Consider the following 23352-nt stretch of genomic DNA (forward strand, 5'->3'; position numbering starts at 1 on the left):
GACGCCCGCGACCTTGTTCACATACTCTATATAAACTTTCTACCCCTATTTCATCCCCTTCTATTTATATTTTCGCATGTTTTCTTTTTTCGCAAAAGTCTACTAATCATTTTAAAAATAAATCAAAACATGACCGATTTATAATAAAAAAAACTTCAATCCCTTTTTAACTCTAATAGAGGTAGAATTTTGTCAAATTTTGTAATTATATTATTGTTAGTACATATATTTTTTACAAATGTAACTTGAAAAATGAATGACTTTCCAAACAAACTTACCCCTATTCTATTATCTATCTATTCTAATATATATTATCTATTCTTTTTCGTTACAAAAAGTATCCTTTAACAATCTTCATATTATGATCTCAAATCATGCCAAGTTTCATCATTCAGTAGTTTCATAGAATATTCAAAATTTGTTTAGTAGATCTGGAGACAGACCCCTAAAACCTAACAATCTCACAAACTATACCTCTTTATCTACAATATAAAAATGAATTGCTAAATGTGTTGCTAAGCGCAAATGCCGACAAAGGTTGAACCAATTTTGCTAATTATTTTTTAGAATACTCCTTGAAGTATGACAATGGTCCTTACAGAGAGTTTTTTTAGGGTAGGGTTAGGGCAGAGTTAGGGTAGGGATACTGAAGAAGTGCACATAAGTCACGAAGCAGTGCTCGGTCAAGCTTTGCTTTGACTTATGTGCACTTCTTGTAGTAAGTTCTTCACTTTCCACTAGTAATATCATAATTATGTTTTCAGGTATTACAACGGAAGGAAGTTTATGCCAGCCGGTCTAGTATTCTGTCTATCAGTTGGTATGCTAGCAAGATTATTGGTTAAAAACGTCACAGCAAGTCCCATGTCAGTGAAATCAAATTAACTTTGCTCAAGGTGTTTTAAATCCAGTGTTTCTTAATTAGGTTGTTACCATAGTTCTCTCTCCAGCACTGTTTTATTTAATGTTATGAGATATATCATCTGTTTCTTTTAATCAACAGTTTATTGCATGTCAAACATACCATAGATCCCATGTTTTCTGTAAAATGTGTATGTATATTGTGAATTGTGTTATTATTGAATTTAGTCTAAATATTCAAAGCTAATTAAACTAAAAAAGACAAAACATGTCAAGCAATAAAAAAATCATTTTATTATAATTTTAAAGTAAAGTGAATTCTTAAAAACAAATGGAAGTATGTATGTATATTTTTATATTTAAATGGTAATTTTATTACTGGGTTGATATTTAATTTATGTTATTTATTAGTTGTGTAAATGTTTTCAATGTTATTATTACAATATACGTAAAAATGTAGGTGACGGGGACAATTCTCTTGTAAGTGAAAAATAAAAATTCAAATATCATATTCGTTCTTTTATATTTTTTCTTAAAACTTACACAATTTAGGAGAAAACTTACAAGTTGTTTTATATATAAATAATTGGCATATAATAAATAATTATACAAAAGGCAAGTGATGTCAAAGTTGGAAGCTCGCTGTATCTATTAAACTAAACTGCCAAAATCTATATTTAGTTTTTAATCTATGGTAACTTTTAGAATTACACAACTATGTCACATAAATAAATTTAGAAATAAAAACAGACTTATACTATAACAAGTTTAAAATTTGTTTGTTCACAAGTATGCTATTTAAAACGAAAGAGAAATTAACTTAAACTAATATTTTGATAAAATAAATTATGAAAACAAATATAGAAAATATTATCTAAGCTTTGCGGGACAACAACAGCCATTTTCAATAACTTGCCCTTTTGTAAAATATTAGTAAACTTATAGAAAAAAAACGGCTACAAAAATCATCCTGACAGAAGTAAGTATTTCTAACTTTTCAAATTAATTTTAATATTATAAGTTCAACACCTTTTGGTTGCTGTGCAAATAATTAGTTCAGCCTAAAAAAATTTCAATTCAAAATACCATACCAAATAAAAACATTCTAAGCTACACTGACATTACTGAATAGGGCATTGAAAACTGCTGTGAGTGACTAATGATATCTGCAAACAATAGCATATCTACACCCTTTCCCTAACTTATGTCAGTCAGGACCATTTTCCGCTATATACACTGGCATTTTATAATTGTTTATCTTCAAATACTCAAGCCTCGAGCGTGTTCATACTCTTGCCATTTCAGTCTAAAATACTATTCTCTAATTCCTTTCAATCAGCTGAGATTAACTGGCCCTGGCTGTAGATAGTTACTTGATCTGCTGTGCAGATATCATGTTCCGTCTATATTTGTTAAAGTAATTTATGTCCTCTTTATGCGACCTTAACCGCTTTACAAAATGCGAACCAGTCGCTGTAAATACAACACAAAAATGAAAAAAAAGTAATATAAAAATAAAAGGGATTCCTGTTTTTCAAAATAAATTTAGTGATGCCACTACAGGCGTGAGTATCATAAAGTGCAAGAAGTTGAGTAAAATAACAGAATAAAAATAAAGTCCAAATAAGATTGTGATCTATATGTCCATTGTGAGCCTTAATTTTATACTTTGCTTATTATTTATAAGAAGGCACTCTGTGGCAGTTTTTGTTGAATCCTTAAAACGATACTATTTTTTACAACAGCTTACAAAAGTATAGTCTAAAAAGATATTTCTACAGTAGTTCCAAAACCAAACTGAGAATCATCAAGTCTCGCAGTGATCGGCTTTATCAATAATATACAGATTATAATAATGTACTTAAAAAGTTCATTAAAGATAACACAATCACATTATAATATCACTCACAAAACTATGTCTGACACTAAGTCCTGTCTTCAGACACATTTTAGTCACACTTGTGCGTCACACTTCTTTGATTACCCGCTGAATATTAAATATTACCTCTTACTATTTATTGAGAAGTTATAATGAATTTTATTTTAACTCACACATTCATATGTACATAATATTTAATATCACAATATGAGAGAGTATTACCGAGGTAATATTCAAATTAGGTATGTGCGCACTTTTCACAATCGGTATTGTATTAAGTAGGCTGGATGGGGACTGCCTAGATATTCAATGTCCAGGCTTTTATTGGCACTGTTGTGCCAGTCTCTTAGTCCAGCAAAGCAGTCTTCAGTGTTTACTCCGCTCGTTTCGCTAGTGGCGGCTACTGTGAAATTAAAAATAGGAATATTATTAAGGATATATTATGTGCATAATATAAGAGTATATTAGGCTGTTTTTCATTATAGATTAAATCATTGCTAAATTCATGCTATATAGCTGTTAAATATAACTACTAAAATAAATTCTATTTCCAAAGTTAATAATTTAATTAAACAACGTAGTACTATTAGAAATTAATATGAACTAGTAATAATAATCATTCCAAATTCATGCTACATAGCTATTGAATATATCTACAGAAATACATTATATTTTATTATAATAGTAATTAATAGGTTGACTTATAAGAATACTATGAATATGCACATCTAGTATGATGTTTTAAATAGTATGTCGGAATTTGAAATATGAATTAAGTAGAAATGTCTTGAGTATGTCTATGATGTAAGTTTTGTATTTATATGTACACAGAAAGTATATATACAAAAATCATAAATATGTTTTGATTGCATGCTGTATTTTCTAAACTATCTATAGATAAATGTACTCGTGACAGTTTGCAATCAATTGATGCAGTGACTTAATAGAATGGCTGAAAAGAATGCATATATGGCATAATAGTGACACTATTGTGATATTTTTTAAGATGTAGAAGACCATGAGGCGGCGAAGGAAGGAATGACATCAGTATGGTCCAAATCTGATCATTGCCTTACCAATATGTTATTTTGGCACTTCTATGTTCTTATTAACTCCCCTGAAGTCAAATTCCTTTGGTAAGAGTAGACTAATCTGGCTGGTTCAATTTGTACTTGCTGAGAATTTGCATCTGGTCTTATAGAATTGTCCAATGACTTCCCCTCTGAATAATATGTTCCTATTTTGAATAAAGATTTTATCCCTTTACTAAATGAGAAGGGACTTTTGGTTGTGCCCCTCCCAAAGTAGCTGTCCAGATCATCTTTGTTAAAAAATCCACGTTTTGGTGTGTCTGCTTTAGTTGATTTGGTGCTGTACTCTTTGAAATCGTACGGATTCTTAGTTGATGTTACAGAATACTTGTTTATAGATGGTGGATATGTACTTGACGGTTTGTTCGCCTCTGTTGATTTCTCTGTGGTTTCAGTTTTTGGTTTCGTAGAACCGTAGTAGAAAAATCTGAACGGATTTATCGTTGTTTTTGCAGTTGTGGTTGTTGTTGGTGTCATCGTCGTTGTAGTAGTAGTTGTCGTTGTTGTGTCTGGTGGCGGTGTCGTGGTTGTTGTAGTTGTCGTAGTTGTTGATGTCGTCGACGCCGTTGTCGAAAAGTATGCAGACTTTGTACTCTTTTGGTAATATGAATTGTATTTATGCTTGTACGGTTCTGGTGCTTCCGTGCTAGGTATGTATGGCTGTGTTGTGGCCTCCTTACTGTATACGTATTGATAAAAATAAAATGTTAATATACAGAAAACGTACTCGTATGTAAGGATATCTACACAATTTGTCATCGACGAAATTATTTCACATTTCGTTTCGTTTGACAAAATTGTGATGTTCATTTTTAATATTTTGTCATAATAATTTATTTACACACACTAATTATTGTTATTATATTTACTGTGAACGTTTAGTGATTTTTCAATTTATACTTTGGCTCTACTTTATAATTGTACCTAAATATTGCTAATAATATATTTTTTTCTAGTAATAACATAATTTCACTTTAATTACATTAGTATTCAAAATCACATAATTAGTAATCGGTATTCTTGCGGTAATACACACCTCGTTATGTTTCCGTAAAATGGACTAGTCTCAGGTCGCACGTAGCTCGGCGTATGCTGTGAGTAGTCCGGTATAATATTCTCGTGCTCCGTTATACACCGTCCGTTTATGCAATACTGAAAAATATTCACAAAAAATATTAAATATTTAAGATCAAACATCCGAATAATCACGGATATTAGTATATCGTACCTATAAATGAGGTTCGGAATATCGAACCTGCATTGTATCTTACCTGTCCATCGCCACAAGGCGATCCCTCAGCCGCGGGTCTGTAAGCAACGCAGTATCCGCTTGCTGCGTCGAAGCAGAAAAGTTGGGCACAGACCCGTTCGTCTTTAAAACACGCACTGAAATTGAAATTTTCTTTATTTTAATCTTTTCGTTCTTAAGGAATAGTTAAATTACAATACACACGAAAATATTTATTATATATAAGTAACCAATGAAATGTTATATTATTTAGTCCCCAATATTTCTTTCTTTTAAATAATTTTAAAAATACATATTTCTATTACTTCATTTTCCATTTATACTTGTAAATTGAACTGGTTTTATTTTGGTCGTCAACTTTCAATTAATGTTAACAAACTTCCACTCTATTAAATTAACATAACGGTAAGTGATTACCTTGAAAATATATTGATTACCATTCATGTATTGATTTTAATTATGTACTCACTACCTATATATTATTTTTAATTTGCATTCCTATGCTAAATACGTATAATACAAAATTGTACTGTGGTTTGTGTATGCCATATTTCCAATGTAATATTTTCATTTAGTTTAATTCATTTTTGAATTGAAATAGAAATCACAAAAACAGAAATAAATATATGTATTGACCTAATAAAAAAATATACTCCGTTGATGTTGAGTGTTTACACTTACTGTACAAATCACTGTTATAATATATATAATTATATTTAAAATATTTTAGAAATATTTAAAAGATGTTTAACTGTCATCTCAGCACATCAAATTTTGCTTGTATATTGTTTCTAAATGAATGTAACATATCACGTGCATATGTAGTGACGCTACAGACGTTACACATTGAACATTGAAGTGACAGGTAAAAATAATTTACATACAGGCAAGTAGGCAGGTAAAAACATGAATATTTTGCATAGTTTACTCGTCGTCTATAGCTTTTCAAAACTACGGCAAACGTTCATATATGTAAGAGAAGCAGAGGCACATTGTTTTCTAAAGCTTTAGGCACATGTCTTATGAAGGTAGGTTACAAGTAAATCATAATATGTATGAAATGTTTACTTTAAAAATTAATATTCATTAGCGTTCTATAAGGAAATCATCGTGGAAAGGAAATCATTATACCTGGTCCCTCTGTCCTTCCGACATTGAGCGTCCAATGTGAGTAATCGTCCAGGAAGCACTCGAGGTAATGAGTCATCTTCATGCGGGGAGTTGTATAGACAGGTCGCGGTGTCACCACTGGAAATTCAAAAAGTTACTTGTATAAAAAAGTTAATCACAGTTGTAGAAAACATATCATAATAATGATTATAAGGAACATCGTCGACCGTCGTCATCATTAGCAGCCCATTTTAACAGCTCACTACGGTGTCAGGCCTCCTAATAGATGAGGGGATTTCATAACTTAAACCCACCACGCTGCATTGCTTTGTCAAGCGGCTTCACGGTTTATATTTTTTGGTTTGAGGTTTTGACTCTAACCATCATTAGTATCCGATGTTGACGATGACCCGAACGCCAACATTTTTCCAACTCGGGCTTAGAAATTTTACTGAAGGTTACTAAGAAGAAAGGACAGTTTCATTTTTCTTAAATTACCTACCTAAATAAAAATATAATCACAATTGCTTTTATGTATCTATTAGGTACCTAAAATCTATACTATCTATACTAATATTACAAAGCTGAAGAGTTTGAATGTTTGTTTGTTTGTTTGATTGATTGAACGCGCTAATCTCAGGAATTACTGGTCCGATTTGAAAAATTGTTTCAGTGTTAGATAGCCCATTTATCGAGGAAGGCTATAGTTATATATTATTCCCGTATTCCTACGGGAACGGAAACCACGCGGGTAAAACCGCGTGGCGTCAGCTAGTATCTAATATTAGTGGCTTAAGTAGGTATAATGGCGCCCAATTTGGGATTGGGACTATAATTTAATTTTTATTCAAAGTTGTATAGAAAGAAAGACGTCGCTACAAGATCATAAGAAATACGAAGACAAAGTTGATGTTCGGTCACCCAGATTAGGATAGTACCAACGTAAAAACTTACTTTAAGAAGTGATGGAAGCTCTGAACACTGCAAGGAGACCATCGGAAGCCCTTCTCCGTGTGCCTGAGGTCGGACATGATGAAGCCGTCTTCCCATCTGCACTTCTCAGCGCCAGGGCCTCCCAAGTACGAAGGTGGTGGACTACCGTCGTGAACTGCTCCGAGTCTATAACAGAAGACAATATCAGGAAGAAACAGAAGCGGTAAGTTAATTAAGAAATATCTGTATAATATCAGAGTACGAATCTGCGTGTAGGTAGGTATGTATGTCTCTACTACAACAATAATAATTATTTTCATGGAAAACACTTTCTAATCGTTGGGCCCAGGAACAAAACATTCATTCATTTTTTATAGTCTGTCGAGCAGTACGCTCATAGCCATAGCAGGGCACCGTTAATCAAATAGTTAACTTCGTTAATCGTTAATCCGCTACAAAAAAAGTTAGCTTCGTTAAACGTCAAAGCGTTACATTCCGGAAGAATTAACGCAAGTTAACGTTAATCATTAATCCGTTAATATGACTGGTAAATATTGCATTTTTATATCATTGTGAGAGATCCCCATTAGAAAAATAAGGGTGATCACTGGGGAAAAGTGCCATAATTTGTTTTTTAGTTGATTTTATCTATAATTTTGACATAAATATAGTAATTTGTTGATTTCTTTGAAAAAAAAATCTTCCATCATTTCTTTCTTGTCTAAACCTGTTAATCGCGTCGCGCGGTAAATAGTAGGCATTGGATTAACGATTAACGGACTTCTGCATATTAACGGAAGTTAACGGGTCCGTTAACATTTTTAAAAGTTAACTTAGAAGTTAATCCGTTAATAAAAATGTTAACTTCGTTAATTAACGATTAACGGATTAACGAGTTAATGCCCAGCTATGCTCATAGCGTACTGCTCGACAGACTATAAAAAATATTACAACCTCCGAGTCGATTTGGTATAGTCTGATGCAACTTTATGAAGTCTACGAAATCCGCTGCCCCTACGTTGCGGCTGATACTTAAAATTTCAAATTGCGCAGCTTAACGCATGATGTTTGGAAATGTCATAAAGATTGTTTACGACTATAGAATAGATAAAGAAATAATAATTTTAAAATTTTTTCGTGAATAATCCACCACGATTATAGAGATATAGTAGATAGATGTAGTAGACGTAGATAAAGAAATATATTTTAAAATAATAAAGAAGTAAACTTGTCAAATAATTTTCATGGGGCATATTTGTCATCGGACGCACTAAAGTCTGGAAGATGGCTTGGAAGGAAAACGCCCAACCACCGTAATTCGTCTCGTTCATAGTTTTGTCCGACTCTTTGTGAATATCAAATATCTACACAAAGTTGGACAGTATATTTTGTTCCTATTCCCCAGGACAATCTTTGGATTATAAATTTTGTATGTTTCATTATTATAATTTTATACTTTTTAAATATATTTATTGCGCTTAATTTGATAAAAAAGAAAGGTGACACTAGAAAATTAGCCTAAAAAAGGGTATTCTTACAAATGTCCAACTTCATGAGCAGCCACAATGATACCGGAGAAACCACCAGTGTCCTCGATGATGGCGACTGAGTTCACTTTCTCTAACCTTTTGTTCACCACACAAGCACCTCCGACGTAGGCGAATCCTATATAAAAAATACGTGTAACTATTTTGTTTCAAATAAAAAGTAATAAAAAAAAATAGGGAGAACGAAATGATCTTTGGACGGTGACAAGGAAATGAAATTGATATGTACACTGTACTTACGGAGATGACTTTCGTAGATAGGTAGGTACATAAAAATGTTTGTAAAGCCTTACCAGAAAAATAAAATAGCTAAATAAGGTCCTTTTCATGAAAGAAGTCGAGACGCGGCGCTAATGTCATAATAGCGCTCATTGACATTTGGTAATGGCGGTCTTATTGTCATTTGTGTAAGGCGCTGTCAATTTTAGTTCAGGTTTTAGGGGGACTTCTTTCATGAAAATCCTCTACATGCTCAGGAAAAAAGAACAATTTTTTCTAATAAACTAACCACAAATGGCTAACAATCACTTGTGATGACCCACTCCAGGATTTTTATATTTCTGGTCAGGCTACACTTTGTAATAGTTTTTGATAAGTAAGAAAAGATTTGAAGGTACTTACAGAAAAATGTTGCTGATGTAAATGTGGCTGAGACGACGTAGCTAAATATATGACAAGAAAAGCGCATGCGAAGCAAATAAATCTATGTTAGGAAGTTAAGAACCCCTTCTGTTAATATTAAGAGCGTATTGCAAACTGTTAATTAAAAAGTTAAAAATGTATTCGTAAGTAGAACGTATAAGGAAAATACAAAGTGACACGTAAAAATAATACATGAATACGAAGTACTTATAATAATTGATGTAAATTTTGAACGATCCGCCAAAATGCTTTTCGGGAATAAGCCCGCACATAAAAATGCCATGCCTTTATCTCATAATGACTTAATCGGGCGGAGAACGTAATTGAATATTGATGATCGTCTTTAATAGCAGAGTTGGGTTGATACGTAATAGGCAGGTTAGTTTATATTACGATGTCCTCGTGTCATTTAAGTGAGGTAGGGCCAACTGGTCCCTTTGACCTTACGCAACTTTCTTGTTAATGTGAGAAGATGTACCTACGAGAGGTCTTTTGAAAGGTTCGGCGCGCGAGAAGCCAATCATTATGTCGAAATAAAGGTGGGCGATCTTTGACTTACCATACACATAATAAAATATGAGCAGCAATAAATAAAAGCATCACTTTAAATGCTACGCTTGTTTTATGTTGATGAGTAAAAAAGAGCCATCGCATGCTTTTACGAAAGACCGATCGGTTTAATGTTGGACGCATGACTCATATACAGATGAAGGTCTCCAAGAGTATTTATATGTTTTAAATACATGGTTTGAATGGTGAGCTGTAGAACATGAGAGTGGGTAATGACTAAACTACGAACAGAGGAAAGTTCAAATCTATATACATGAGAACACTAATTTACTAAATAGCTGTGTAGGAAATAGAGTTTTGTAAAGATAGATTATTCACAAAGTGCTAATGAAGTCTCGGATTTGAGGGAATAGGTGTCATAGGGTTTCTTGTTCCTTCTGGAACATCGTGTTTGAAATGGTGAGGAACTAAATGAAATAATTGGCGTGCTTTGGGGGATAACAATCTTTGACACACGCCTACCTGCGGTCCCTCTATTGCACGCATCGTTCGCATATTGTCTCCTGCACATGTCTAGTCTGAAAGCCATCCAAATAAAATGCTCAATAAATTGCTTCATATCAAATCGCTGCCGCCTTTGTAGCCACATTCGATTCAATTCGAATATCCATCCGAACATGTTTGTTACCATGTTATAATGCGTAAAGCTTCACATTCTGTTTATACATCATGTCATCAGTTTCCCATAACCGAAACCAGGTGTCAAGGACCATAGAACGATGTCTATGACAACATTTCAGCGCCATTACCAAATCCTTTACCGCAAAAACATTAAAAATAAAAATTAACAAGCCGCATTATTTCACTCGTAAGCCTATGTTAATGCCGAGTAAACCAGTCGCAACCTTATAAAGGTTTGGTTAAAATTAAATTACCAGCGGTGCCTTTTGTACAGCGACCACCCTTGCGCCGTCGGCACATGTCATACCTGTTGGTAAAATCAGTTTTTGTGTCTTCATTCAACATCAGGACTTTTTTTGATGAATAAAAATGTGTTGCTTGTCTATGCTAGGATAACGTTTTTAAACTTGGAATAATGGCGCTAAATTAAAAGTATCTAAGAGTTTCTATGGTATAAGTAGCTGTACTTACCAGAATATCCTTGAAAGTGCTAATAAAGCAAAAGTTCGTAATGAGAAAATTGCTTATACGTGAACATTAAAGGCGTTTTAAAGGTCTATTGGTAAAAAAGGTTCTGAACCTTCATCAGTATTTATTATACTCGTTTTAACATACCTAAGCCTCTTTCTGCATATAAATCAGTCATTATTATTTTGAAGGAGGCATTTGAGATGGGTACCTTCTTCTTACAATTTTATACCTACAGGCTACAATGCAGAATGATTGTCTTGTCTCTAACCGGATTACTCAACATCTTAATACTTTAATGTAATAATCACGACTGAAATATGCCTAAATTGACAATCGAATTTATCACCGTTAAGCATATTTACTTATAAGTCAAGGACTATGTAGCGTTGCTATAAAAGATCATGACTTTTGTATTATGGATCAAAACAGTAGCGTACCTAATCATTTATTAGTGTTACGAATTTTGACCTGTACCTAAGCTAATATTGAAGTTTCAGACAAATGCCACTACTGTCACACCCTCAAATTGTGTACAGAACTAGAATTATCTGGCTCAAGGTCTTGCAGAACTATCGAAATTTGCAGCGGCGCAAGCTTGTACCTAATTCCGGGTAGCTACATTTTTTGTCTGAATTTATAAAGATTATTATTCTTAATCGATTGTTTCAGTTGTTTTATTTCATGTGTTATTTATTGACATGAACCTAACCAGTGCTGCAGACGTGCAGTTTTAAATGAACAGTCGAACTGTACAGTTAAATCGTACGTATGTCACTTCGTTAGTTTTATTTGCCTACAGTTTTTTTTTTAATAATTTTGGTTGAAATTTTGATTAGATAAAACTACCTACTATTGACCTACTACTAATATTAATACCTACTTAAAACTGACGGTCTGTAGCGAGTCTGAGTTTAAACAAGTTGTGACCTGACGTGACCTGTGATCTTCTGTCAAACATATGTACAGTTACAGTTACCAACTTACTTGGTGATAGCGACGGCGATGTCGTACACTGGCAGTCTTCTCTCTCTGAAGAGATACTTGCCCATGTCAGTGAGCGCGGCTGCCGAATCAATGGCATCGCGGCCCACGCGGTTCCTCTCTAAATACGGTGTCGCATCCCGACCCTGACGAAACAAAGCAATGTGGTTAATGCCTAGGCCAGGGTAGGCGAACCTTTATGCATCAACGTGCCATTTTTTCTAAAAAATGTTTAATGGGGTCATTGGCGTGCCATCAAATAATTTTGACTTTCTGATTATTTGGAGAATAACAATAATAAATACTATCAAAACTCTTCTGTTGCTGCAGGTTAGATGACAAATAATTTATGTCAAATACCTACTTTACACATGTTTTATGACCGGCGACGTGCCCAAAATATTGTGTCGCGTGCCATCAATGGCACGCGTGCCATTGGTTCGCCTACCCTGGCCTAGGCCGTACACACCGTGACAATATTCGTGACATTATTCGCGAAGGTGGAGAGAAGTGGCTGTTTCTTATTTGCCAAAGTATTCGCGTGTTTGGCCACACACGTCGCGATAACCAAAATATTCGCGATGTGTGCGGCCTAGGAATAAAATAGGTATATCTATCTTTTATACTAATACTAGCGGACCCGCTCAAGCTTCACTTTTACTTATTAATTTACTTATTTGCACTTCTTCCCTATCCCTACCCTACCTCTACTCTACCCCTACCCTACCCTACAACTACCTTACCGCTACCCTACCCCTACCCTATCCCTATACCATAAACCTACCATACCACTACCCTACCCTACCGCTACCCTATCCCTATACCATACCCCTACCCTACCACTACCCTACCCTAGGATTTAGGGGTTTGAAAAATAGATGTTGGCCGATTCTCAGACCTACTGAATATGCACAAAAAATTTTATATATTAGATTATAAAGAGGTAAAGTTTGTGGTGTTGTAGGGGAAAACGCCTGGGGAAAGGGGAAACCTCTGGATGTTCTGAACTGATTTTGAAAATTCTTTCACCGCTGGAAAGCATTAGTGACTGAGTGTCATACGATATGTTTTATCTCGCGGGAAAAGAAACTGCGGGGCGTACGGTAGTTCCTTCCTAATTAAAGAAGAATTATTTTAACACTTGCTGTGCCCGTGCCTCGCGGTTTCACATTTCCTGTGAGATGTGTCATGTGCTATTCTGTAAAGTATGATAATCTATCTCTCAGCTTAACACTGAAATCCATTCAAACGATCAGTTGTTATATTTATTTACGTTTCAATATATGCACCTAATTAAGGATTGTCTTGACACGAAGCTAAGTTAAGTCTATACGCGGAGAAAGTGAAAAAATAGGTAGGAGATGTGGGGCAGGCAACTTGAAGAAACGTTACAGGCAGTATGTTACTGCCAAGCCAACGAAGTTTAAAAAAAAGGAATTACCCACTGTCATCAGATTTCCGAAAAATCATTTGGCAATGAGTGGACAGGAACATGATTTTTGTTGACAGGTTTTTTCTTTTCTTTTTATTCTTTACAAGTGATTTGTAATAAAAAAAATGTTTTAATCTTGGGTGGTTAAGGGTCTAGTCTAGACCCTTGGAAGCTTTCTACCAAAACCACAACGGCCCGAGCTCGATAATAGCCTACCGTAAAAGAGTGTCAAACTTTTAGCTCTTATAAAATAAAGCAGATCTTGCTATGACAGGCTGTTACGTATTATTATCTAGGATGTTAATAATTATTACATAGTTTCCCGTGAATTTAAAGTCTGAAAGTCGTCCAACAGGCGACATTTACAAATAATCTCGATACCAATTAAGTAAAGTGTCTATTATAAATAAATAAAAATCACGCATAATTAACATATTTCGATGAAATGATAAAGCAATTTCCACATACCAATGAATCTTAGTAGTGATGTCTAATGCATACGAAGGTAGGTATCTGCCTGTCTTATGCTAACCACACACAGTAAAATATACCCATATGCCTGCAGCGCTGCCGGCATGACGTCCGGTAAAACTCATCGTGTGTTGGCTGTGGATTTCAGCTTTTCACAAATCCCGCGGGAACCATGGATGTTGTTATATCAAATCAAAATCAATCGATCATCTATTAAAAAAACCGCAACAAAATCCGTTGCGTAGTTTTAAAGATATAAGCATACATAGGGACAGAGAAAGCGACTTTGTTTTATACTATGTAGTGATGATATCGATATACATATTTCGGACCCTTATTCTATGTACTAGGTCTTTGATCAACGACCCTATTAGTTTTACCGGACATCATGCTGGCAGTGCTACAGGCATGTAGGTTTATTGGACCATCGGTATTTGGACCGTGGGTAGCTAGCATAATGAAACGTGATTTTTATGCAAACTTAACCTTGAACTATTGGCCAAAATTATTATGATCACCGGTTGCTTGCCTACTTTGATGGGTCTAGTAGCAAAGTAATTAGGTAAGTCATTATTATAATATTGACTTATATTTTAGCATATAACAAAATAGTCGTAATTTAGGTGAGGTGTTTAGAGGGGAGGGGGTCGAGCTGCAGTGGCGGTCACTTCATAGTTGCAAAAAAGCACGGCCTACCCTAAAGACTCAATACATACCTATGTTAGACCACAGAATAGACGAGGAATTTTCCAATTTTTACTTATAGGCACATATTGTAGTGTTTGCACACTCTCTGGGTGATCGGTTGATCACTCGGCTTATCACATCCAGTTGTTTGAACACTGTATCTACTTAGTACCTCGTGGTACGTACTGCTGTAGCACCAAAGTGCAACTAACTCCCCCTCTTGTCCGAGGCTTATATTTATAGACTCATCTATTGACAGTCTAGGCTGTTGACATATACTACACATATCCTAGTTAAAACCCTTAAGCACGCCTCTGTCGAGCTGTGGTACCTATAGGTATCTCCATGACTTTCGCGATGTATCATCTCTGTGACAGATAAAATCTCTAGCCAGCGAGCCAAGATTCTAGAGATCTCTAGATAATCATAGAAATGAATGGTATTTTTAAGATTCTATAGGGCGTCGAAGATTTTTGCGTATAATCAAAATGCAGAATTCCCCAAAATCAAATCAAATGATGACATTTTGATTGTTTTGTAAAATTCTGCACTTTCGTAACGACATCTCCTGGGGGACGAGGCCTGAAATCCACAAAATAAAGGCTTCATAAATCGTGAGTTAGTAACTTTACACTGTAATACCTCAGGTAATTAAAAAAAAAACACAGAAATATTTCGTTTGACCTACGAGCTACGAGGAAGTTTATCCCTGTCTACCCGATAAAAGTAACGTACCTATTTAACGTAACACTTCAAATTCAGAATCACTATGGTCCAAATTCAGAAAAATCTTAGGATAAACCAAGTTCTATTTTGATCACAGACTTTGAAATTAACAAAAATATATAATAAAAGCAAAATATAACTACCGGTCAAACGTTAAGTTCAAATAAAACGTAATTTTTCATTAGTTGTGTTGCAGGTGTTTCTAATTTATACAAATTAATTCGATATTTTTTGTTAAATCAGGTTTCGCCTCTATTCGTTATGTTCCTAAATCTGTCTTATTTTACACTGTTCGTTTACATTTTACAATAGCAAGAATTAAAATAGGTAGATACAGTTTTACTATGTAACTAATTTTATGTTACAACTAAATAATAAATAATTTTTGAATAGGTAAAGGTATTTAAATTTTCACATTTCTGAGCGTACTTTTTAAAATAATAGGCTGAATACATCTCAGCCTTTGCCTTATCATTTCTTGCGCCAAAAAAAAAAAGTTGTGCGTCATTTTTATGTATTTTTTCTGGTAATTGATAACGATAATTTTATAAATTACAAAGAATAATAATGGCTAGTGATTCAGTTTTGAAATATTTAATCGATACGAATAGGCCATATTCCTGTGCAGATGTCACCGTTAATTTAAGAGGAGCGTACACGAAAGGTGCAGTTCAAAAAGCTCTCGATGCTCTGAGTGAATCGGGTAAAATAAAATGTAAATTGTATGGAAAACAAAAAGTTTACGCAGCCTTGCAATTGGAAAATGTGCAAGAAAATACTGACACAGAAGGTAGGACTTTTGAGTACTACTTCTCTTCCTCTACTTGAAAAAATAGTAGCAAAAGATAATTAGCTAGGTACAGTATTTATAGTAGCTACCTACTTACATAGAGTCGCAGATGATTAATAATATACAGATGGAGTGTACGGAACACGACGGTGTCGTAGCCGCTCCAAATACAAAATTCAAAACTAATACATTCTCGAATCAGTACGACACGAACCGTCGAATCAGTAATTTTCAATATTGTTCAAGGAAATGCCGTCCTATGTTTTTAAATAGGTATTTTAAAAACCGTTTACAAAAACTAAAGAAATAAGATAAAGAATTTTTTATTGGTAATTACCCCAAATACCAAATATAAATCAGCTATAAAAGTAATTGCATAGTATGTCTAGCTAAGTATGTATATGGTAAATGTTTTTTTTAATATCATTTGTTTTCAGATTACGATGCTCAAATAAGCAGCCTATCAAATATTCTAAACGACAAGAACGCAGATTTGAAAAAAGCGGAGGCAAATATCAAAAACCTTACATCTGCTCCCACAAACGATATGACGAAATCAGAATCAGCGAAAATAAAAGATAACATAGACAAACTAGAAAAAAAGTTGAACGTTCTACGTGACACAACGGAAGTATTGAGCGCTGACGAAAAAAAAATTATTTTAAGTGAACACGAAAAGTATCTAAAGGAGTATAGGTAAGAACTCAGAATACAGAAAACCACCAGAAGCCACGTTTAGATGTCATTCTATAGTGCGCAGTGTGTCCAAAAATTGTACACAACAGCCTGCACTCGTCGCAATTCTCACCCGCGTAATATTGCTAGTACATGAGGCTGTTAAATTTTTCCCTATTTTGTGGTAAAAATTTATAATGTTAAATGGAAAACAATAAGTGTACAGTTCATCACATTAAATGTTAACTTGTATGGTAAATAATAAAAATAGTGGGACCTGTTTTCTAGTGATTGCTAAGAGTCAGCAAGAAAATGAACTCTAAAAAATTTAAGACAAGGACAAATAAATAATAAATATAATAAGACGGTTATTATAAAACTTATCAACTAACAAACTAAAGAAATACATATTTACAATAATAATTTTATATATTCCATATAATTATATTATGTTATTATTATAAATATGTATTTCAATCGTGTGCACAGTTATTATTATCTCGTCTTATATCTCTAATTTTTATGTCTCTTAAAATTCAAGTATAAATAAGGCCATTGAATTGGTTTAATATCTTTTAAGAATGTGTTTTGAAGATAAAAATATTTTATTTAATCCTCTTGCTCAAACAAACAAGCAAACAAGTAGGTACACAAACAAACAAAAGACCAAACAAGCACACGAAAACAAACAAATGTGCAAACAAACACACAAACAGACAAGAACGAACGAACTTATTATAATATAGCACGCCATTGTTATTTGTAAAATTTTAAAGCTTTAAGATTATTTTACACTTTCTTTATCTGCGCTGATTACCACAATTTTATTTCAACTTAATTGCCGGAACCTATGCCTACCTATTTAGTTGATTAATATTTTACATAAATAATAAATCCTTGAATTGAAATTAAAAGTAGGGAAAATCAAAACAATTACATTGGCAACACTTACAAAATGAAGTCATCGGTTTCTATGACAACTAAATTCACGTAAAAATTATTCATTATTTTAACATAAGAATATTTATTTGTGCTACTTACACGTGAAATGTGATCCTATTCAGTTTCTTTTTTCTACCAACGGCATTTTTACACGAAGGAATAGCACAAGACAGCTTAATTTAATTAAATTTGTCACCTGTATAGCACGTCAAACAACACGTCCAACACAGAGTGAGTAATCGTAAAATGTGTAGTTTAAATGGCTTCACTTCTTTGCGCTATCACTCCTTCTGGTGGTTTTCTGTATTCTGAGGGTAAGAAGCTAGTAGGTATATAAAAATAAAATTGACTTGTCTGTCTGATTTTAAAATTAGGTAAGGATTTATATGTAGTTAACTGTTTTCTGATACTTCTTATAGTATAGTAGTTATTTACGCGATACTAAAACAATCAAACTGTTTAGAACTTTCGTTTGTCTGTGTGTGCCTGTCCCTGTGCAAATTTTTGGAACGGCTGGACCGATTTTAAAGGGACTTGCTTTAGGTAATAGGGGAGGTTATTGAGCAACATATTTAGCACCATATTGGCTACATTTACGTACCTACCATCCATAGTTTCCGTGGAATTTGTGAAAAATTTAATTTGACGCGGACGAATTCGCAGGCGTCCGCTAGTGTATATATCTGTAGGTACTACTAATGACTTAGTACAGAAATATATTATAAGATTTATGTATTTAGTACCTATGCTCTACATCTACTAATGAAAAAAAAACTTATATTTGTATTATAATGTACCTACTTATACTTACAAATACTGTATGGTGAGCTTATTTATGTACTCTACGTGCAATATCATTGCCTACCAATATGTAATGAGTTATATTTTTACTTTTAGGAAACGCAAGAGAATCTGTTCTGATATGTTAGAAGCGGTATTGGAGGGTTATCCAAAATCCAAAAAGAACTTTTTAGAAGAGCTTTGTATAGAGACTGACGAAATGGTTAACTTTCAATTGAAAACGACCTAGTTTTATATATGACGTAAATAAATAATTTAATGTACTTAATACCAATCGACGTTTTATTTATCTAAGTACTTACAAAGTGTTGTTAAGTTATAAGTTGTATAGTAGTGCTATTGGAATGAATTCATTATTGAAGAGAAATTAGGTAAACAGTCTAATACAAAAATTTTCCAAATCAGTTCAGGCGAAAAAATCATACCAATACTTAAAATAAAAACCTCCTCCTTTTTGAAGACTGTTAATAATTTAAACCTGCTGCGCTGCCGTTTGCGTGGAGAAAGGGAAGCCAGACAGACTAGCGCCGTAACGCGTTACGTTACGAAGCAGTTTACATTTTTATAAGAAGTTATTACTTGAAAAATGCTAACCATAGGACATGCCATGGCAAAAAAAAACTAAAAAACTAAATTTCCGGAGCATGGAATCGAACCCGGAATCTTTCTAATAATGAAAAAAGAATACTTAGAAACTCATCTATAAACGGTAGATTTTATTGAAAACAGCTGTGGTCAGATCATGTATGACTAATAAAAAAAAATCTATTAATACAAAGCTTACCTAGATTTGAATATTAATTAAGGAGGATTTTTCTTGTGATTTGTTTATATAATTTATAAGCCATAAAACCGTTTCCATTCAAATAAAATTTGTCTTCAGTAAATTAGTCACTCTTTAAAACATGTATATTTACTACCTGTGTACTGGGGTTTCACCTGTATACGTCATATTCCTGTGGGGATATGAGGATAAAAAGTAGCCCTAAGTGCTATACCAGAGTATAATATATCTCTGTAACAAATTTCATTCGAATCGGTTCATTTCTAGAGTGATTGAGTAACATACTCGTATCTACATTTATTAATATCCAAGGGAGAATGAACACTAAGTATGGACGCTGTATCACTAATGTATCAACTTATAATAAATTGTCATTCAAACGAGCTATGCTTGAAGTATCTGGGTGATGTGAGGAGATCCACAGAAGAACCAAAGTCACCGACATAGCTCAACGAATCGACGAAGCTGAACGAAGCTGAAGTGGCTATGGGCGGAGCACATAGTCCGAAGAGCCCATGGACGTTGGGTTCCCAAGGTGCTGGAATTAAGACTCCGCACTAAAAAACTAAAAAGCGCAGTGTTGATCGACTCCCACCAGGTATACTGACGACATCAAGCGAGTCGCAGGGATTCGCTGAATGCAGGATCGGGATGTTTGAAAGTCCCTATAAAAGGCCTATGTCCTGCAGTGGACGCCCATTGGCTGATATGACGATGATGATGATGGCATACTATCATATGGCTACTTTTAAGTAAGACAACTTTACTTTTTAAAAGAAGACCTACTCGTACGTACGGATTCTATAGTATCTCACAATCGCACGTTTGAAATCGCTTCGTTTAATCATAAATATAAATACATATACATACATAAATATAATACATCATACATACATATAAATAAAATTTAAGTTTCTATCGTGTGATAGCACGATACCAACCAAAACATAAACAAACTTTTTTATAAGTTTTGTCAGGCTTTCTTTATATTTGTCCGGGATTATCTTTGGAACTCCTGAACCTATTTTAACGAGACTTTCACTGAACCATAAAGGAGGCTATGGGGCAACATATACTAGGCTTCTTTTTATTTCTAAAATATTCATTGTTCCTGCGGGTATAAAAATATTTCACGCGTAAGAAGCAGCGGGCGTCCGATAGTTGTGACTACGGATACCAAATTACCAATATTTTTTAAACTACAATATAAACTTTATGTCAAGATATATTAGTCGTATAATAAAGGTATGAATAGCTGACATATTCCGAGTTTTTTATAACTCCAAAAATTAATATTCAAAATGTATCTAATCATAAACAAAATAGACACCAATAAATTATAATGTAGTTTTTTAAGATTTGTCTGCATATTTTTATGTTTTTATATCGTTAGTGAAAACAAAGGAATACGAAATTACATGGGATCAAGTTTTTGATGACGAATGATCAAGTTTTAGAGTTAAGACTACAAAAAAAAATGTTTTTGTTTTTTGTTTTAATGTGTTTTACCATAACAAAAGATATTGATGCTTATAAAATATGTATACTTTTAAAAAGGGACTTCGGTTCTGTTAGTCGGCATGATAATGCTGTCACTATAGTAATCATCAATTAACAACCCATACTCGGCTCGTTGTTGAGCACGAGTCCCCTCACAGGATGAAAGGTGTTAGGCTAATTGACCACCACGTTGACCCTATGCGGATCGGCAGACTTCACACACGTAAAGAATCAAGAAGAAAATTCCAGGTATGCAGGTTTCCTTACGATGTTTTTTCTTCACTGTTCGTAATTTTGTTTTGTTTTCTTTGTTTTGTGCAATAAAAAATAAATAAATAAATATTTTTTTTAAATGCACATAACTGAAAGTTGGTGGTGCATGCACCGGTCCGGCTTGGAACCTAAATCCACAGGGCTATCATGGCTCTTCCTCGACACGATTACAAAATATTATATAGACGCTAGCGGACCCGGTCTACCCTACCTTACCCCACCATACTCATACTCCCTGCCTCTACCTCACCTCTACCCTACCCCTACCCTACCACTTCCCCTTGAGTCTTAAACGCTTGTATGGGAAAAAGGGTGGTTTTTATGGTTTCCCTGGCAATTATTCTAATTTTTCTCACCTTTTAAACCTTCCCTGTACATTCACGAACATTTCAAGACCAAGACATAATAAATCTGTTCAGCCGTTCTCGAGTTTTAGCGAGACTAACGAACAACAATTAATGTTTATATATATAGATTAAGTAAGTATGTATTGTTCATGATATTACTATTATATATTACCTATGTATTGTTTATGATATTAGCTATTATGTATTATGAATACACAATAGGTAATATATATTACTACAAAATATTATTGCGCTCGTCTTAGCATAGATATAATATTACGAGTAGATTTAAGTATGTACACTTAGCTACAAAAAAAGCTTACCCTCGATATAATAATGCCAGCGATGGATATCCTTATTCTGGGCCCTTTTAGCAGTTTGTACCGGAGGTCAACGCCGTTCCAGAAGGAGACGAAGTAGCGTTTTATTTGCAGATTGTCGCCTCCGTGTAACCTGAGGCAAGTTAAACGTCAAGTGAAGTTTGGTAACTGTCAGTAAATAAGTAGGTAGGTATTAATTATAAAAAACTAGCGGATGTAAACGAACATATACTCATCTCACTTAACCCTATATCACAAAAACCACTGACCAGATAGATTTAGATGAAACTTGCTCTTATACCTAGTCCAACTAGAAAACTTTTTTAATCCGAATTAGTATATGAGAAATGTGCTGACAAACATACAGACATACATAAACTTACCAAATTTGCTACATACCTTAGAAGCTGTTCGTTATACAATATGAGGTATCCATACTAATACTATAAAGCTGAAGAGTTTGTTTGATTGAACACGCTAATCTCAGGAACTACTGGACCGATTTGAAAAATTCTTTCAGTGTTAGATAGCCCATTTATCGAGGAAGGCTATAAGCTATATATTATCCCCGAATTCCTACAGAAACGGGAACCACGAGGGTAAAACCGCGCGGCGTCAGCTAGTAGTAGATATATGTACAATATAGGGATCGCTTTGACAACATAGGTACTTTTTGCGGTCACATTTTTGGAGTTTGTTAAAAATATACTGAACGATATTGACCTGTAGCCATCGTAGTCGACAATGACGAGGATCTCCGGGTAGATGACGTAGGGCGCCTCCCGCTTGCGCCGGCTGTGCGCCTCGGCTGACCTCCTCCGCCTGAACCGCTTGCCGAGATGGTCTGGCTCCATGAACGCTGAAAGGAATATCGTATCCAAATTTATTTCAGCACCATCATCCTCATCATTTCATAAATGTCGCATATTTTAACGACTTAAGAAGCTATTTAGAGTACAGCTTGAAAACTCAACAATTTGCTGTTAGTTGCATCCCCAAACTAAAAAAAAAGGTTGTCTGTAAAGTTGGTTTACTGACGATAGTTGAACGTGACCACGTCATAAGAAAATACTGATGGAATGGTTGCGTTTTAAAAAAAATGTTCGTTTTTCTTAAATACTGTTTAATAATCTTCATAGACCAGAATATACTTTATTTCTTGTAAAAAAAGTTGCCAATCATAGAGCGAGGGAACGACGCATGACGTCATCTTTTTCGAGTTTGCATCTGGCTTCATCAAATTATATGACGTTGTCACGTCAAAACTCATAATGCAAATGTTGGAATTACTCAGTTTAATACGCAACTGAGTTTTTTTAACAAGCATTAGCAGTTTTCTTTTTTAATTTGTCGGGCTATTTCAGTCTCTACTTTCTGTAGCCAAACACATGGCGAGTCGGAAACAAAGAACGAAGTGTAATCTTTTCGGACCATTTTCAAGGAGCATATTTTTGTTATCAGAGGCACCAAAGTTCAGAAGGTGGTTTGGTCAACCACCATGGTTCGCCACGTTCATAGTATTGTTCGATTAACCATGATTATCACATATCCAAAGTTTGAGCATCATTGGGTGAATTATTTTTTGTTTGTTTTCTAATTGTCCCAAGGACAATTAGGTTTACGGCATACTGCGGTAAACATATTCCTGC

General features: G+C 34.2%; 3 protein-coding genes across 7 annotated transcripts in view; 2 read left to right on the forward strand and 1 right to left on the reverse strand.

The window, feature by feature from the left end:
* Window positions 1-1372, forward strand: part of LOC112051542 (transmembrane protein 14C) — a 149558-nt gene extending 148186 nt beyond the window's left edge. Inside the window, exon 5 of the mRNA XM_052888568.1 lies at window positions 765-1372. Coding sequence (XP_052744528.1) covers window positions 765-885 — 121 coding nt within the window. The 3' untranslated portion in view covers window positions 886-1372. The remainder of the gene's footprint in view (window positions 1-764) is intronic.
* The window catches only part of LOC112051535 (A disintegrin and metalloproteinase with thrombospondin motifs 1), a 148735-nt gene continuing 126750 nt past the window's right edge, over window positions 1368-23352 (reverse strand). For 2 of the 5 annotated variants that reach the window (XM_052888523.1, XM_052888522.1), the window contains 11 exons: window positions 22427-22562; window positions 21707-21836; window positions 11959-12101; window positions 10345-10400; window positions 8662-8788; window positions 7145-7309; window positions 6212-6328; window positions 5103-5217; window positions 4868-4983; window positions 3817-4510; window positions 1368-3143 (listed from right to left, as the gene is read on the reverse strand). In XM_052888523.1, the coding sequence (XP_052744483.1) occupies window positions 3838-4510; window positions 4868-4983; window positions 5103-5217; window positions 6212-6328; window positions 7145-7309; window positions 8662-8788; window positions 10345-10400; window positions 11959-12101; window positions 21707-21836; window positions 22427-22562 (1778 nt within the window). In that variant the 3' untranslated portion in view covers window positions 1368-3143; window positions 3817-3837. Of the gene's footprint in view, window positions 3144-3816; window positions 4511-4867; window positions 4984-5102; window positions 5218-6211; window positions 6329-7144; window positions 7310-8661; window positions 8789-10344; window positions 10401-10757; window positions 10811-11958; window positions 12102-21706; window positions 21837-22426; window positions 22563-23352 lie in introns of all 5 variants that reach the window. The other 3 variants (XM_052888526.1, XM_052888539.1, XM_052888533.1) reach the window with 3 other exon arrangements.
* Window positions 13828-19417, forward strand: LOC112051541 (homologous-pairing protein 2 homolog). Its single transcript, XM_052888558.1, has 3 exons — window positions 13828-16061; window positions 16499-16757; window positions 18576-19417. The coding sequence occupies exons 1-3, from the start codon at window positions 15839-15841 to the stop codon at window positions 18706-18708; spliced, it is 615 nt and encodes a 204-aa protein (XP_052744518.1). The 5' UTR covers window positions 13828-15838; the 3' UTR covers window positions 18709-19417.

Source organism: Bicyclus anynana, chromosome 2, assembly GCF_947172395.1.
Source record: "Bicyclus anynana chromosome 2, ilBicAnyn1.1, whole genome shotgun sequence".
NCBI lineage: Eukaryota > Metazoa > Arthropoda > Insecta > Lepidoptera > Nymphalidae > Bicyclus > Bicyclus anynana.